Here is a 19,202-nt window from a genome sequence, read left to right as displayed (position 1 = left end):
TTCTCGCAAGTCTCATTGGTGTCACCTGTAAAACATCTTATACAAATTTTCTTTATATGCAGTTGACATTGTTATTTTGTAATTTTGAGACCACAATTTTTGCCATTTTTCCAAATCAATCCCATATCCAAAATTTTTCCCCCAAGCAATCATCGTTTTTTTAACTTGCTCCTCCTCCAATTTAAATTCTAATAGATATCTATAAAGTTTTTTAATTACCTTTTCATCAGTACAAATCAACATTTTATCTACGTCAGTCAACTTATCATAAATAATTTCTGCCTTGGAGTCTTTATCAAACCTAGATTGTATTTGCAATTAAGAAAACCAATTCATTTTTACACCTTATTCTTGCAATGTTTGCATAGATTTAAGTTTACCCTTTTCATTCAATAACTCCCCATATCTAACTGTTTGTTCCTTTTTATATAATTATTGGATAAGAAAAAGCTTCAATAGTTGATATCCATGTTGGAATTTTTAAGTAATATTGTCTTTTAATCTTCTCCCAGCTCAAAAACAATGCCTCATGAATATAATGTCTTCTAAAATACCCCTGTGTTTTAGTTCCCTTATACTAGAGAAAGGCATGCCACCTGAGCAGCAAGTCGTGGCCTTCTAAAGTCAACAATCTATTGTTCCTTAGTGTTATCCATTCCTTTACCCACATCAAACTTGTCGCCTGGTAATACAGCTCCCAACTGGGCAAGCAAACTCTCCTCTTATTCTTGCATCTTGTAACAGCTTTAATTTTATTCTTGCTTTTTTACCCTGCCAAATATATTTCAACACAATTCTATTTAAACCTTTAAAAAACTCTTTCCTAATCGAATAGGAATTGTCTGGAATAAGTATAAAACTCTAGGCCAGGGGTCTCAAACTCAATTTACCTGGGGGCCGTTGGAGGCAGAGTCTGGGTGAGGCTGAGCCGCATAAGGGATTCCACAAAAAACGTTGTTAAAAAAATATCCTCAAATGTCATCAACAGTTAATGATTTCTCCAATACATGAACTGTCCTGAACACATGAATGGAACACTGAATGGAGATCATGAACAGTTCCTCAGAACATGGCTTCTCCAGCTTACTCCTCTGCTGCCAGAGACTTGACAACGCTTCCTCTCACATATCTGAGCCACATTTGGCTTGAGAGAGGAGGCACTTGAGACCCTCAGTATGGCTTGAAGATGATCATCAGTAAGTCTGGACCTGTACTTGGACTTGTTAAAGTTCAGGATGGAGAAGAAGTTTTTGCACAAATATGTGCTCCTGTAAAGGTACATGGTCCACTTGAACAGTCGGAAAAGCTCAGGGAAGCTGGGGGGCAATTCTCTCAAAAATTTTCCATTCACCTCCCTAAATTTGGCCTTGAGGTCAGAGTTGCATTGCAGGTCAATAAGCTCCATTTGAAGCACAGGAGGGGCATCTTGCACATCAAAGGTGAAGGGGTCTGCAAAAATTTGAAAAGTGGCTCTGTGCGTCTTGAAGTCTGCAAATCTGTGATCAAATTCCTTCTGTAGCTTCAAAATAGCGTCAACATACTTCTCACCACTGAATGGTGTGCCTGCATCCATAAGTGCCTTGCATGCTGGGAAATGGCAGAGGTTTGTCTGAGAGAGCTGGGCTTTCCATAACACAAGTTTTGTGGAGAATGCTCTCACGTTGTCATAGGCAGCACTGACAAGCTGCCCCTTCTTGTTCAGTACATTCAGCTCATGTGTGATGTCGACAAGAAAAGCTAAGTCCATGAGCCATTTCTGATCATTCAACTCGGGAACAGCCATCCCATCCTTCTCCATGAAGGCTTTCACTTCTTCTCTCAGTTCAAAAACTCTTTTCAAGACATTTCCCCTGCTGAGCCAACGTACCTCGGTGAAATAGAGCACATCTTCATATTCTGACTCCATTTCCTCTAAAAAAGCACGGAACCTCCTGTGCTTTAAGCCTCTGGATCTGATGTGGTTGATGCATTTCACAACAACAGACATCACGTTGTCATACTTCAGGCATTTGCTGCAAAGGGCCTGCTGATGGATAATGCAGTGCAGAGCAATAGCCTCTTCTACACCCTCCTCCTCAAGTTTTCTCTGAACAAGTGCCACCAGTCCATTTTTCCTCCCTATCATTGATGGCGCTCCATCAGTTGTTATTCCAACAAACCTATTTCATGGTAAACCAGCATTCTCAATGGCATCACACAGCTGGCGAAATATCTCATGAGCAGTGATCTGGCCATGCATTGGAATTACTCTGAGCAACTCCTCTGTCACTTCAAAATTGCGATCAACACCACGGACATAAATTGTGAGCTGAGCAGTGTCAGCTATGTCTGTGCTCTCATCAAGAGCAACTGAATATGCATCAAAACATCTGGCTTTCTCACACAGTTGATGATAAATGTCACTTGACAGGTCAAAAATGCGCTCTGCCACTGTGTTGGCAGAAAGGCTGATGTTGCTGAACTGACTTTTCTTTTCCGGACAAACTATACTTGCAGCCTGTAATATGCATTTTTTTACAAACTCGCCCTCTGTGAATGGTTTTCCCGCCTTAGCAATCATCTCACTAACCATATAGCTAGCTTCGACTGCTGCAGCATTCGCTTTGGTTGCTTTCTTGAAGAAATCTTGTTGCCTCACTAGACATGTTTTAAGGCTGGCAACCCGGTTGGCTCTCTCATCCCCCTGATATTTTGCACATTCCTCAGCATGTATAGTTGAATAATGACATTTCAGGTTGTATTCCTTGTGCACTGCAACTTTTTCAGCGCAAATAAGGCATGTCGGGATGCCCCTGTGCTCAACAAAGAAATACTGAGTTTCCCACCTTTGCTGAAATTGTCTGTGCTCGTCACCTATCTTTCTTTTCACTGCAGGCTTTGACAAAGACATGATGAGGGTGTGACAAAATTTAGTTTATTCCACTTGGCGTCGCTGTTGTTCCACGTTTCATAGAAGTGTTTAGCCAGCTAGCGATGCATGGAGAATGTCTCAACGCATGATGTCATTTCCGCTTCTACTTGTCACAACAGCGCGTGGATGACGAACAGCCCAGTAGCAGTTGCCTTTCTCTGCATTTGATCGTGGCATTTGTTGATGGTAGAAAGTACTGGAATGGTGACCGCAAAAAAAAGGTGACTGTTACCGGACTGTTCGTCATCTGCCACACTGTTGTTACAAGCGTAGTGTGCATGAAGTCGGTGTAGCTTAGCCTAGCACCGAATGTCAGCCATGACGAGGAACGGCGGGCGGGACTTCCTTCAGAGGTCCATTCCCTCTGTGGGCCGCACTAATATTATGCTTTCATATCACAGTGGGGGCCACAGGATATCGTCCTGCAGGCCGCGAGAATGAGACCTCTGCTCTAGGCAGTATATTCATCTTAATTGTGGATATTCTCCCAATCAATGATAGTTGCAATTTTTCCCATTTCATCAAGTCTGTCGCAATCTGCTGTTTGAGTTTAATATAGTTATCTTCTTTAAGGGTACTGCATCTTGGTGTAATATAAATCCCTAAGTATTTAACCTTGTTCATGACCTGTATTTTTAAAGTTTCTTCTAACTTTTTCTTTTGTCTTGTTAACATATTCTTTGTTAATATCTTTGTTTTGTCTTTATTTATTCTCAGATCTGCTACTTTTCCATATTCTTCTATTTTTTTCTATTAATTTGGGTGTTGTTTCCATTGGGTCTTCTAATATAAATACCAGGTCATCTGCAAAAGCTTGCAATTTATACTCCTTTTTAATTTTCATTCCTTTTATTTCTTCTCTGATATTCCCGTTCAACACTTCCAATGTTAACACAAACAGCAGAGGCGACAATGGACAGCCTTGGCTTGGTCCCTTTTCTTATATCTATGGATTCTGTTAATTCTCCATTCACCATCACCTTTGCAGTTTGTTCATGATATATTGTTTCAATGGCTTGGATAAATTTCTTACCAAGCCCATTTGTATCAGTTGCGGTAAAATAAATCGCCAACTCACATAGTCAAAGGCTTTTTGAGCATCTAAAAACATCAAGGACATTTGTTTCTCAGGGTGTGCTTCATAATATTCCAGAGTATCCAAAATGATTCTCACATTGTCTTTGATTTGTCTCTTTGGCAGAAATCCATTTTGATCAGTATGAATAAAATTGTTTAAGTATCTTTTTAGTCTTTCTGCCAAAATTGAAGCAAATATTTTATAGTCTGAGTTCAATAAAGATATAGGTCTATAATTTTTAACTTGCTGCAGGTCTGTACCTTCCTTCGGTATAAGTGTAATGTATGCTTCTGACCATGTTTTTGGTATTCTTCTCTTTAACATAACTTCATTCATAACTTCTAGAAGATGAAAATTCAATATTTCCTGGAAAGTCTTATAGAATTCTGCTGGCAACCCATCTGGACCTGGAGCTTTCCCAGCATTCTGTTTTTTTAAGGCTTCTGTTAGTTCCATCATTGTTATATTTCCTTCTAACATTGTTTCAATATTTTGGGTATCTTAGGTAAATTCATTTTCTGAAGATATTGCTTGATTTTTTCTTCTTGAATATTTTCTTGAAAATATAGTTTCCCATAGTAATCTTGTATAATTTTTCTTCTTCTCCTCATTTCCATAACAAACCTGTCTTTCTTTATTTATCAATTGGCTAATTCTTCTTGCTTCTCTTTCCTTTCTCAATTTATAAGCTAGCCATCTGCCTGGTTTATTTGCATCTTCAAAGTAATTCTGTTTTGCACTTTTAATTTTTTGTGCTAATTCCTCTTTTTCCATTAGTCCCATTTTATGTTTAATTATATCCATTTATTTTTAATGTCTTTTTTGTGGGGACTTTTGTAAGTCTTTTTCCAGTCTTTTATAGTCATCCTCTAATGTTTTAAATGTCTTTTTCTGTTTTATGTTTTTCTCCTAGTATAATCTATTATCAAGCCTCTTGTGTAGGCCTTCATCGTATCCCAGAGATTCTGTAAAGATGTATCCTCTTTTCTATTTTCTTTGAAGAAGAAAACAAGTTCTTTCTCTATTTTCTGTTTAAAGTCTCTTTCTTTCAGAATCATATTATTTAGAGTGCATCTGGATCTCTTCTTGTATCCTTGTAACTCTTGTAACTGATACTGGATTATGATCTGCCCATGTGCTCATTTCTATTTCAATCTGTCATACATTAGCCAATAATTCTGCTGACATCCATATCATATCTATTCTAGACCAGGATGTGTGTCTATTTGAATAAAAAGTATATTGCTTACTTTCCGCATCTCTCTCTCTCTCTATGCATCTTTTAAATTAAATTCTTCTGTTATTCGGAGGAAGGATTTTGGTAGTATCTTTCTAAATTTCGTTGTTGTTTTCTGTGTATTATAATTCAACCGATCATTAATTATTCCATTAAAATCACACATCATGCAGATATTAACATAGTCCAAATCAGTTATTTTTGTATGTAATTTCCTATAAAATTCTTCTTGTTTATCATTCAGGGCATAAATTGCAATTAAAAGTGTTTTAACATTGTTATCTGTTATCTCCACCATCAAAATTCTTCCATCATCTATATAAATTAGTTCTGCCAAAATTGTTTCTTTAATATATAATGCCGCACCTCTTTTTTTCTATTGTGCCAGCGATGTGAATAATTTCCCTAATTTTTCTTGTTTTAGTATATATTCATGTTGCTTTTTAATATGTACCTCTTGTAAGAAGATTATATCAAATTTTAATTTATCTAATTTGTGAAATACTTTCCTTCTTTTAATAACTGAATTAAGTCCATTTATGTTAATCATAATCAATTTTCTTTCATCCATGTTAAGGAGGGTTTTATTGCTCTAGCAGATCTCAATTCTCGTTGTTCTCTGGGTTCACCGCCTACTGCACCTTCTTCTTTTTCTTTTTCGATTACTGCTATAGACTCCTCTTGGAATTCAATTAGTGACTCTTCCTTTCTTTCTTCTTCCTCCTTTTCTCTAAAGTATTCTAAGTAGAATAGCTCAGCTTTTCCAACTGTGTCAATTCTGTGTCTTTTTTCCTGCCAAGTGAACAAAAGGCCTTCTGGCATCAACCATCTGCAGTTTACTCCTCTTTTAAATAGCTCTTTAGTCAAGAATAAATATTCTTTTCTCATCTCTCTTACACTTCTTAGTATCTGTTTCAGTACCACAATTTCTTTATTTTTATATTTTAGTGTTTTCTCTCTTGCCACCTGGAGTATCTGTGTCTTAATACTCTTCTTAGTAAATCTGATGTGAACTTCTCTTGGTACTCTATTCCTCATTGCATATCTTGTGTAGACACAAAACACTTCATCCATCCCATCCATCATCTTTTCTTTAGTTATTTCCAGTGCTTCTGCCAATATTTCTGCCATTATTTCAGCAAGGTTTTCACCTTTCACTTCTTCTATATTTTGAAATCTTAATGATTCACCCCGGCCCTTCTCAATATTGCTCAAACGAATATCAATATCTCTAATTTTCTTATCTCTTTGTATGTCTTCTTCAATTTTTTTGAATCTGTCTTCATATTTCATCATCATCTGTTGAATATTTTCCACTTTTTTATCTGTCTTTTCAATTTTGGGGGCAATTTTCTGAATTCCTTGCATGATCATCTGTAATGTCACTTCCTTCTCTTTCTCTTTCTCTTTTTCCTGTTGTAATATTGCCTGTATAGATCGTTGTCCTCCAGATGGTGAGGGGGTTGGTATTGAAGAAGCTGGGGCTGTTGTCTTTCTACTCATCTTGTAATGCTTATCTGTAAAGAAAGAGAGAGAAAAAAGAGGGAAAGGGAAAAAGAAAAAAAAAGAACGAAGGCAAACAGTTGCCACTCCAAAGGAAAAAAGGAAAAAGATACTCTTCAGGCACTTGTATACCTTAATCCAATTATTTGCAATGGTAGGTGTAAAAAATAAAAAGGGGGAAAAATATTCTATATGTTCCTCTTGATAGTCAAAAAAACAACAGCTAAAATACATTCTAATTCCTGGTTTGAAAAGTTAAAATCCAATTAGAAAGAAAAAAAGAGACCCACTAGTGGGGCAGGGGGCGGGGGTAGAAAGGGAAGCAAAAGGTAAAAAGCAATTCTAATATAAAACAAGCCTCTGCCGCCTAATAATCCAAGGCTCTTTGGTAAATTAGCTCAGAGTTTTTGTGGGGGTTTTTTGAAAATTTTATTTGGGTTTTCACAAAAAAAACATAATACAAATAAAATATCTTTTTTTAAAAAAATAGCATGGTCCCAGGTTACACTTCTTCATACAGACACAAATTCAATTTCATGCTCATTCTTGTGTTCTATTCCATTATCTTATTACTGTTTTACATTTTCTACATAGTTTTTCCCATCTTTTAATTTTCTCAACTTTATTTTGATTCTCATCTCAATTCAAATCATTATATTTATACTTTTGTCTGTCCTGTTTCAATTTCATATTATTTTTTCTCATTAAATGAATTTTCTCCTGTAGTTACTAATTGGAGTATGATGCCTTTATATCTTTTAATTTTATCTATTCAACTCTTATTTAAGCTTCAATGTATACCTTTAAGATTATAACATTCAATATAATACATAACTTCCAATCGAATTCTGCTTGGTACATTCTTAAAATAACACACTATATTCTTAAAAAAAGATTTTATATATATATATTTATATATATATTTACACTTATTCCATTCCAATTCAATACTATCATTAATATTCATTAACATCTTAACATCTTTAACATTTCTTTTCAATTAAATATCGTACTTCCTTGGGAACACCTATAAACTTTCCAGCAATTCCTGACATTCTCCTTGAAAATAGCAGGTATATGTTCAAGATCATATCATGGATACTGCCTGCCTGCCTTTCCCTTTGGAGCTTGCACATGAGCAGTTTGTGATATGTTTCACACTCAATATGTGGCAATGTTTTTGATAGTATAATAGAGCCTTTCCATCTTCTTTTAGCAATAATATAGACAATGAATTCTAATATAGATAAATGATAAACAGTGGTATCCTTCTTCACTATGACCTAATTCACATACATAGTTGATTAATGAATTTGTTAATAGGGACTGGGTGTTCATAAGGATTGCTCTTCCAAAGGCTGCATTTGTCTGAAAAAAGAAGGCTAATGATAATTGTTGGGTTTTTTTAGAGTTACCTTGGATCCCAGAGGGCACCATTTATTCACAAGCTCATAATATTGCAGAATCACAAGAATGCCCAGTAGGACATGAAGATCTTAAGCTTGTTTGATATTAGGCATGAAAGGCCCCACTCAACTTCTGAGATAAGTACAATCTGTAGATATAGCCAAATGCACACAGCATCTACTTGCTCCCAAAGTGTTGTTCACAAACAATATAAAGGAATACATTGAGCTAGTTTAGGAAAGCCTACTGTACAGTCCTCTCCAGAGAACAAAAAACAAAGATTAGGTTCCATCTGAAGGAGGATCTTTGCTACAACATTGTTGGCATTTGAAAATGGGATCTTTAAGATCATGAGATGGAGCCAAAAAGAAAGGAAGGATGATGACCTAGGACCCGGAACCCTTCATATGCAAGAAAAATGGTAAGAAGAATAAATCATACAAAATAAAGTCAACAAAGTGGGAAAATTCCAGAACAACTGACAAGCTATGAGAAAGAATGTCCTACTGCGGTGGCAATTCAATACTTACAGAAGAATGTCAGTGGCTGTTGTGCCTAAGCTTGCATGGTATGCAAGAGGGCTAGGCTTCTGTTAAGGTTATCTACATTATTTAGATTCTAAATTCAGGTACTTCTTGAAATGCCCACAACTGAGCCCAAAATTTCTGTTCCTAAATGAGACATTTGTTAAGTGAATTTAATGCCATTTTACAGCCTTTCTTGCCAAAGTTGTTAAATGAATCACTGCAATTGTTAAGTTAGTGACACATTTGTTAAGTGAATCTGGCTTTCCCATTGACTTTGCTTGTCAGAAAGTTGATGTGATCACATGATCCTGGGACACTGCAACCGTCATAAACCTGAGTCAGTTGCTAAGTGTCTGAATTTTGATCATGGGATTTTGAGGATGCTGCAACAGTTGTAAGTGTGAAGAATGGTCACAAGTCGCTTTTTCAGTGCAGTTATAAATTTGAACAGTCACTAAACAAACTGTTGTAAACCTAGGACTACTTACAGACAGTTTAGGTATATAATCCTAAACTGGTTAAAGGGTTATACTCAGAGATAGGATTCAGCCAGTTCAGGCGAACCAGTTGTTAACTTTTTGTGCAGTTTGAAGAACCAGTTAATCCTACCACTGGCTGCCCCCCCCACCCCCCCCGGAGTCCCAGCCACTCCTTATCTTGCCTCGCTCACCTTGGCCGCAGCATAGCAGCTGCTGCTGCTCTCTGGCTCCCTTGCTCACTAGCCTTGACCACATGGTCCCCACGGCCCAGCCCGCTTGCCTGCCCGTGCCCTGGCCTTCCATGCTGCCCAGCTTCCTTCACCATACTCCGCTGCCTTCCATGCACCCAGTCTCTGCCTGGTGAGCCTTCCTTCGCCCCTTTGCTGGTGTGAACAGCCTGCTGCTACTGCCTATTTGTTGATGAGAACGGCCTTCACGCCATCTGCAGGCCGTTAACGCCAGCAAAGAGGTGGCACTGGCAGCAGGCCAATGTTTTGAGGTGGAGTCGTGTCCAGCTGCATCAACAAAGGCTGGAAGTAGGCACCCACCCATTTCCTGCTGAAATTTTTTTTAAAAAAAACCTTGACTGTCGGGCAGCGAGATCCAACAGGAGATAAGGCATCGGAGAATCACCGTTGCTGTTGCTGCACAAAGGTAAGTCTAAGGCTCTGGCTATCACCACCGCCACTCTGGCCCGCCTGCACTGCCCCACCTTGCAGTGAGTGACATTGAGTTGACCACACCCACTCAGTCACATGACTCCCCCATCCACACTCACGTGGTCACTAGGATGAACTGGTTGTTAAATTAGTTGAATCCCATCACTGGTTATAATGGGTAGCAAAAGGTTTCCCACACCATTCTACCTCTTATAATATTATTGGTTTCACTGAATAAATACAGGGCTGTATTTATTCGGAAATCATAGTCACATGCGAAAGTGTTGCACCTTTCTCAGTATTTATCTTTGTACATCTCTGCCATTTCACAGAGGGACTTTTAGGAGATTGTCCCAAGCGACTACAGTGTTCAGCCTGCTGAATATGTGAATAGTATTTACAAATGTTACTATCTTATGAACTCAGGTGAGGAATCTGGTGATCAGGAAATTTAGATAAATTTAAAGATGCTGATTTTTACTTATAGCTAAATTCATTATTTAATTTCATTTTTATGTTGTCCTTCCAGAAGTTTAGAACAACTTGTTATAGGTACAAGAACCCTATGAGGTACGTTAGAGAGGATAATTGCTTCAAGGTTGCCTACCGAACTGCAAATTTGAATCAAGATTTGTTCTCAGGCCTCCCTTGTCCACTATTTTAATAACTTTATCCCAAAAGTCTATTACTTTAATGATCCAATAGCCTGGATTAATCATCATGATTAATGTAATCAAAACTTCTAAGAGGTGGATGATGCTGGGTGGGAGGAAGGAAAACAGTGGGGGTTCCACCAATCCCTCCTTTGAACTACCCCACATTATAGAGAACACATTGGCCAGACCCATTGCAGAGATGCAATAAAGGATAGGTTGTGGGAACAATATAGGCTTCTCCATGTAGATAAGGGTTGTCAAACTGGCAGCCCACGGGCCAGATGTGTCACATGCAGGCCATGCCCACCCCAGTTTACAAAGGGGAAAAACATCATGAAATATCACGTGACAGCAACATGATGTGGCAAGTTTGACACCCGTGATGTAGACAAATATGCAACTCACAGTATCACATGCATCTGACATTTAAAAATAACTTTTCGCATTTATAAAAATATTTCTCTTGTTTCTTCTCAGTAGGTGGAAAAGCAACTTATACCCACATTTGGTTTTTTCTTAGAACGAACCCCCGAAGCTTTCAATTTGTCTAGAGAAGTTTTATTTTCCTCACAATGAAAAGATGTGTGATAGACAAAAATTGCTGTATTCTCACTGCCATTGCAAGATGAACACAGTATTTTTAAAAGCTTCTCTGGGAAGAAAGGAAAAACCACAAATTCCTATGTTCCTTTCAGTGAAAATAACCCTCTGCAATACTGACCCGCGGTTTGCTTGGGAGTTTGTAGATGATGACACAGTTTTTTAGTGTTGGTGAATTGTAACTTTCAACTTATTTAGATTTAGATTTACAGTACTGGTTAGTGCTATTGGAAATGGTAGTCCAGCAATATCAGGAAGGGCACAGTCCCCCAACTGTAATTTAGATTACTAAAATAAGGGTTCTGGACAACCAAAAGTATTAAAACACATGTTTATTAAGGCATCAGCAGGAACTTAATGCTGTTGAGAAAAGTTCTGAAAAACTGTAGGATTCACTTACAGAGATGATTTAATCATTTAAGCACCAATTAGAATATAATGTTTACTTGAACAACCAGCTGCAAAAACATCTGTATGTAAGAAAAAACTGACAGAAATACAGCCCAATGTGAATTCTTGATTTACATCTTGATGCAGTTTGGCAAATCACAAGGTTAAAAAGCTCTGGCGAGTATGTTCCCTGTCTTATGCAAGAGTATTTGATTTAATAATTGGCAAATGAATAATCAACAAATTTTTGGCAGAAAAATGTTCAACACCAGAAGAATAACCTTCTAAAATTTAATCTTATTTCACCAAGGTAAGGTACTTTGAAGCAATGGACATTCTAGAATTGGATATGGTGGGAAATCTTTCAGTAAAACATAAATAATAAAAATTAAGTATAAATTACTGAAGTAAAGCAGAAAAATAGAAGGTATTTTCCTTATCATGGTAACTAAATCTTTTAAACTTTCTCATTTGCTATGCATACTAGTGAAAAGTTGTATACAGGTGAAACTCAATAAATTAGAATATCGTGCAAAAGTTCATTTATTTCAGTAATGCAATTTAAAAGGTGAAACTAATATATGAGATAGACTCATTACATGCAAAGCAAGATAATTCGAGCTGTGATTTGTCATAATTGGGATGATGATGGCTTACAGCTCATGAAAACCCCAAATCCACAATCTCAGAAAATTAGAATATTACATGCAATCAATAAAACAAGGATTGTACATAGAACAGTATCGGATCTCTGAAAAGTATAAGCGTGCATATGTACTCAGTACTTGGTTTGGGCCCCTTTTGCAGCAATTACTGCCTCAATGCGGCGTGGCATGGAAGCTATCAGCCTGTGGCACTGCTGAGGTGTTATGGAAGACCAGGATGCTTCAATAGCGGCATTCAGCTCTTCTGCATTGTTCGGTCTTATGTCTCTCATCTTTCTCTTGGCAATGCCCCATAGATTCTCTATGGGGTTCAGGTCAAATGAGTTTGCTGGCCAATCAAGCACAGTAATCCCAAGGTCACCGAACCAGGTTTTGGTGCTTTTGGCAGTGAGGGCAGGTGCCAAGTCTTGCTGGAAAATAAAGTCAGCATCCACATAAAGCTCGTCTGCGGAAGGAAGCATGAAGTGCTCCAAAATCTCCTGGTAGACGGCTGTGTTGACCCTGGACTTAATGAAGCACAGTGGACCAACACCATCAGATGACATGGCTCCCCAAATCAACACAGACTGTGGAAACTTCACACTGGACTTCAAGCATCTTGCAGTGTGAGCCTCTCCATTCTTCCTCCAGACTCTGGGGCCTTGGTTTCCAAATGAGATGAAAAAGTTGTTCTCATAAGAAAAGAGGACTTTGGACCACTGAGCAACAGACCAGTTCTGTTTTTCTGTAGCCCAGGTAAGACGCTTCTGACATTGTTTGTTGTTCAGGAGCGGCTTGACAAGAGGAATACGATATTTGAAGCCCATGTCCAGGATCCGTCTGTGTGTGGTGGCTCTTGATGCACTGACTCCAGTCTCAGTCCACTCCTTGTGAAAGTCCCCAACACTTTTGAATGGCCTTTTCCTGACAATCCTCTCCAGGCTGCAGTCATCCCTGCTGCTTGTGCACCTTTTTCATCCACACTTTTCCCTTCCACATAACTTTCTATTAATATGCTTTGATGCAGCACTTTGGGAACATCCAACTTCGTTTGCAATTACCTTTTGAGGCTTTACTTCCTTATGGAGAGTGTCAGTGATGGTTTTCTGCACATCTGTCAGGTCAACAGTCTTTCCCATGATTGTGATTCCTATTGAACCAGACTGAGAGACCTTTTAAAGGCGCAGGAACCCTTTGCAGGTGTTATGGCTTCATTAGCTGATTAGAGTGGGACACTTTGAGCCTAGAATACTGAACCTTTTCACAATATTCTAATTTTCTGAGATTGTGGATTTGGGGTTTTCATGAGCTGTAAGCCATCATCATCCCAATTATGACAAATCACAGCTCGAATTATCTTGCTTTGCATGTAATGAGTCTATCTCATATATTAGGTTCACCTTTTAAATTGCTTTACTGAAATAAATGAACTTTTGCACGATATTCTAATTTTTTGACTTTCACCTGTATATTATGTAATACAATACAGTTGAGCAGAATACCATCAAAGATTGAAAAAAAAACCACTTTCCCCCATAATTCTTTTTTATGTAATTCTGGATAAGCAAGAATATGTCTCTTACCAATAAATATGATCTTTTGACACGTGATCTTGTATGTGAGTCCATTTTATTCCCAGATCAAGAGATGCATAAAGCTTAAAATGAAAAAGAAGGAGAAAACATATTATTATTTCCTCCAAGAGTGCAAGGTAAAAAATTAGGATTCTTCCAACTTTTCCCTTCAACAAGTTGTGAGGTGGAGTGGAATTTATCAGAGAGTTCTTTATGCAGCCATGTTGGTTTCTTTTGAGAGCTGTTATTTTTCTTCTTCATTGGTATTGTGCTAGATTGGGCTTTTATAATTTCAGTTTTCAAAATTTCCCAAGCCTCTTGAGTTGTTTTCCCCTTGAGGATTCTTATCCATGGAATCTTTCCCAAGCTCTTATTGAAATTAGCTCTCTTAAAATCCAAGACTATAGTCTGACTTTGTTCTATTGCTTGTGCTTGCATAATGTTGAATTCCAATATTGTATGATCACTCCCTCCCAAGGTTTCATCTCTGTTAGTGAGAATTAAATCCAATATGGCTAATCCCCTAGTTTCCTTCTCTACTTTTTGGGGAACAAAGTTGTTTGCTAGGTTTGTCAGGAACCTTTTTGAACTTCCACTTGTTGTGAATTTTATCTCCCAATTGATGTCAGGGTAATTAAAGTCTCCCATTACTATTGTGATGTGCTTCCTACATACCTTAACTGACTAGCAAAAAGGTCATCTATTTCCTCTGTTTGGTTTGGTGGCCTATACATATACACCTAAGGCAATATAATTCCCCCCCTTTTATATTGACCTAAACGTATTCAAGACAGTTTTCATCATTGTTGTGCTATATTTCTTTAGAGATATAGTTGTTTTTCTGTATAGATGTAGTTATATAAGTTTAAGTGCTATTGTTGTATACAAATTAGTACTGAATGCTGACTTAATACCAGAGAGCCAAAAATATAAATAGCTCATGTGTTTGTTACAGATTTTTAATGCAGATTCATTTCAGTATTAAGCAAAGATGATTGAGAATGAACCAGTATTTGGATTCCTATAAATGATCACAGTGCATAAAGACTGGTTCACATGCACAAATCAGTCAGTAACTGCAGGATCAACTAATGATATACAACTGCAAATAAATCATTGTTGCTAAATGTTAAGTTTAATGCCATTTATAATATGATTTTATTCCATATGTGATTATTCATCTGTAACAGTTGGAAAAGATATGCATACAGATGTGATATGAAGTATTTTGGAAATGTTTCCTATATTGGTTATATTACAGTATTTTATGTTGTAAAATAGTTTGATATTTCATACTGTTCCTCCAAGCTGTCCAGAACATATTTCAGATATATCAAAAGCAAAGCCACACAACATTTTTTAGTTATTTACCTGTTCCTCCTTGGTGTAAGCAAGCACTTTATCTTCCTGTTTTGGATGAAATATCAGTGTTTCCACAAAAAAACTAATGGGCTGTTTTTGAAAAGTAGCACCTTCATCTGTACTAATAAAAAGATTCTGGTCCAGGTCATTGTGGGAAGAACTTACAAGAATTATCTATAAAAGAAAAAAGCAAAGCAAACAAATCAGCCAAGTTCTAATACGAGGTGCACATATTTCTTTATCAAATTAAAAAGGAAAAAAATAGGAACGAAATAAAGGAATGCCTTAGGATCAATTGATCCCAAATAGATTAAAAAAAGTATTCTGCCAAGTATTCTGATAATCTCCTAAATTCTTACTGCTTATCTAAAGAGTCCTAAAAATTGAAGCTTAGCAAAACTGCAGGAGATTTTCTAGCTAATCCCTAGAGGTTTTCCCATAACTACAACTCTCACATTTTGTAAAAAGAAGCAACAAGTTTTATCACACAAACTAAGGCATGCTCTTCTGCACTTCTAGTAAGCGGGACTGCAGTCCAATCTGAGTTTAGGTCTACTTTGTTTCAGAATCAGCAAAGAAGTCTTGGGAGGAGGAAGCAATTTAGAAAGTATCATGAAACTGGGAACTGGAAAAATATATCCATTCAACTTACCTTTCTAATACAGTCATGTATGCTAGGAAAATGAATATAACAAAAAACTCTATTATTTGTTATAAGCCTTGTAGAAGCCTTGTGTGATGATGAGGAACCAAAGGGACCTTGGAAGCCAATGAATTAACTGACCCAGGACCCAACATCAAGCAAAGAAGAAAAGGACTCTGTTATTACTAAATCTGCAATCCCAGATTCTACTTTAGATTCCACAATATAAGTGTCAGGGTTCCGGAAGTTACCCCCCATTTAAATCATGAGTCTCGAGCCAAACTTCCAAAACTTCAAAAGAATTTATTGGGAGTTAAAATGTCCGGCACTGCCTAGGTGTAGCCGATTCTGAGACACATAATTCATTGCCACCCTTGACCCTGGTTTTCCCCCAGCCCCGGGTGTATATTCTCCAATGGGACACATCCATAGCCAAGAATCATCAACCATGCTCTCCAGTTAGAATTTTGCACGACAGAAACTTCAGTCACCTAGTTATTATCTTTGAAAACTTTTATGGAATGCACTTTCAGTTTGCAAGCTGCTACACTGTTCCCCTTCCCTTTCAGTTGGCAAAAAGACCATTGAAATATTTATGAGCTGACAATAAGCTTGAATGTGTGACTATGATGGGCACCTATACAGGAGATAAACTGTGGCCGAGTCAAACACATATTGTGATGCAACTTTGGCCCAGTTCATACTTGTATTACGATGCCGTACACAAATTTGTAAAGGATAGAACTTGCATTGTTCTATAGTGGGGTTTCCAGGCTTGGGCATAAAACCAAGTTTTCAAGGCTTTGCAGAAGGTGAGCAGGTCCCCACAGCTTCAAAAAGACAGAATCTCCATGGCCTCACTTAGGCCACCTGGGATAGAAATACAGAGTGTCATCACCCTGTTGATAATACCTCACCCCAAACTGTCAGATTACCTTGCTCAGTAAGTTCATAAAGATGTTAAACAGGAAGAGAAAAAGTATTCAGCTATGTGGCACCTCATAAACGAAGGACCACGGGTTGAATTCTCTCACTCATCAACACCAATTGAAACCAACCCCAGAAGATGGAGGAGAATGAGCACGGTGCAGTACTGCCCACTCTCAACTTCCAAAGCCAGCACACAAAGATGCCAAGTTCAGTGACAGACATGTCAAACTCAAGGCCCGTGGGCCAGATCGGCCTGTGATGGGTTTAGATTTGGCCCGCGAAGCCACCCTGGAGACAGTGAGGGACTGGCCCCACTGCCTCAGCCCTGGCCTGGTCTTCCCCCTGGGTGCACGCACAGGAGGTACGAATTGTCAAAGTGTGCATCACAACATCCAGGAATGCGTATGTACCCCATCTCTTTGGCTTCCCATAAGGCTACCACAAATGAAAATGGCAACATTAGGAAAACTTCCGGTTTGTCGGCTTTGGTGACAGCAGGGATTCGCTTTTCTACGCGATCCCTGCTGTGCTAGCCGCCTTGGTGCCTCCGATCCTGACGGATTTGGAGGCTAAGGCTGCCCTGTTGGGACAGCTGAAGAAAGGGGGGATCCGGACAGGGGTTGATGGGTATCGCAAACCCCCTCCCCAGCCAGCAATAACCCCCTTCTCTCATTCCCTCCCTTAACAAATGGACAAGGAAAACCTGCCTTTTAATAGAAGGTAAAACCTAAACTCCTTTGTTATAAGTGGGAAGGGAGAGGCTTGGAAAAAAATTTTTTTTACTCTAAGACTTTGCTGGAGGAGATGCCTTGAAGATAAAGAGAATAGAAATTAATTCTAAAAAAGATTTAAAGCACAGACTGGACGTTTTTTCTTTCCCTAATTTGACTTCACCCCTAGAAGAGAAATTGTAAAAAGAAGAAGTTTGTACTCTGCCTGGACTGTTTGATGATTGCGGGATTTTGGGACTTTTGGGAACTGTTTTAAGTTTGGAAATAACTGATTGGCTTAATAAGAAGAAGAGGATACAGAAAAAGAAGAAGAAACAGTTTAAAATGGCTCTATCTCTTGATGAACTAAAAAAACAATATTTAAAAATAAGGAAAGAAGGCAAAGATGTTATGGGAGAAGCCCTTTGTTTCCTAGATATGGCGCTTGTCATGTGTCAGCAAATTAAACAACAGCTGGAAGAAGCCGAGGAAGAAGAAGCCATTTTTAATGAACTAAATGGTGTGATTAAGAAAAAAAGGAGAAAGAGAGGAGCGAAAAGGAAGGACTTAAGAAATAAAAAAATATTTATGAAAGAGAAAAAGAAGATGCAAAAACAACAGAATGCTAGAAAGCAAAAGGAAAGAGGAATGCAACAGAAAGGGGAAACCAAGAAGGCAGAGGTTTGGAGAGGAGGAGGTAAAAAGTTTAGGTGGGCTAAGAAGGAAAGGGAAAAGGGGGAAAAAAGTTACAAAGGTATAAAACAAGATGGAGAAAAGAAATTTTTTTTTAGGGATAATGGGTAATGTATGGGGGGGGTTTCTTAAAAATAAGGGGGATTCTGCAAAGTACACATGAGTACTGTAATAGTGGTATTTGTATTATAAGTAGATAATCAGAACTTTTAAAGATCTAATAAAAGAATAAAATATTAAGGTATAACTTTAAAATGTTTAATAATGAAAGATTTTAAGTTTTAATAAAATACTAAAGGGGATGTTTAAAATATTAGTTTAAATATAGAGTTTAATGGATTAATGTGTTGACTGTTATGGATTTATTATTGTAGTATTGGTTTCTGAAATAGTAGAATGTACTAAGCAGAATCTGATTGGGATTTAGGTGTTATTTTAAATTTTAATTTAGGGGAATGATAGAAAGGCATCATACTCCGATTAGTGATTCCAGGGGAAACTATTCTTTTTTATATTGGAAATGAGACAGATGTAAATGGAGAAATGGACAAAAGATATAAAAATATTTTTCTTTAAAGCAAGATTAAATATATAAAACAGAATTAAGACGAGGCAAAAGTGGAGAGGAGTTATATAATAGATATAGAATGGTAAACAAGATAGGTAATGGTATATAAGAAGAGCATGAATTCAATTGAAGTCCATACAAAAGAGGGTAATCTGGGGCCAAGTTACTTTCTAAAAGAAAGTTTTATGTTTTTATGTTTATGTCTTATGTGTGTGTGTTCAATTAAGAATTAAATAATAAAATCTTGGAGGAAGACTAGATGAGAACAATTATAAACAAGCCAGAGGACAATATAAATGTGATGATTGAATAGCAGATAAATTAGAAAGGAAATATGATTGAATAATGATTAAAGAGAAACAATGTGGAATTTGGTAAAGGGAATTTACGTGTTTATATGGAAATGGGATAAATTATAAGTATGTGATATAAAGCAATGTGTTACCTGCCTTGTAAAGATTTACAATGGAAAGAGGTTTTATGTTTTTAATGTTTAATGATGTTTTGTTTTGTTTGTTTGTTTGTAAAATCAATAAAACTTGTTTTTTTTAAAAAAAGAAAATGGCAACATTAGGACAAATTCCTAATGCAATTTGGCTCTTTCTCAGAAAGAAAATGGGTGGATTGATTA

At 37.4% G+C, this 19,202-nt stretch overlaps 1 protein-coding gene across 4 annotated transcripts in view; it reads right to left on the bottom strand.

Annotated features, from left to right (window-relative positions):
• SORCS2 (sortilin related VPS10 domain containing receptor 2) overlaps positions 1-19,202 on the bottom strand; it is a 145,887-nt gene that overhangs the window by 83,848 nt on the left and 42,837 nt on the right. For all 4 annotated transcript variants that reach the window (XM_087930599.1, XM_087930597.1, XM_087930598.1 and 1 more), the window contains exons 4-5: positions 15,037-15,201; positions 13,675-13,748 (exon numbers count right to left, since the gene is read on the bottom strand). In XM_087930599.1, coding sequence (XP_087786725.1) covers positions 13,675-13,748; positions 15,037-15,201 — 239 coding nt within the window. The remainder of the gene's footprint in view (positions 1-13,674; positions 13,749-15,036; positions 15,202-19,202) is intronic.

Source organism: Pseudonaja textilis, chromosome 3 (genome assembly GCF_049901715.1).
Source record: "Pseudonaja textilis isolate UNSWEBS1 chromosome 3, rPseTex1.2, whole genome shotgun sequence".
In the NCBI taxonomy this organism is placed as follows: Eukaryota; Metazoa; Chordata; class Lepidosauria; order Squamata; family Elapidae; genus Pseudonaja; species Pseudonaja textilis.
Note: the sequence above shows the minus strand (reverse complement) of the source record. Positions and strands in the feature narration are given on the sequence as shown.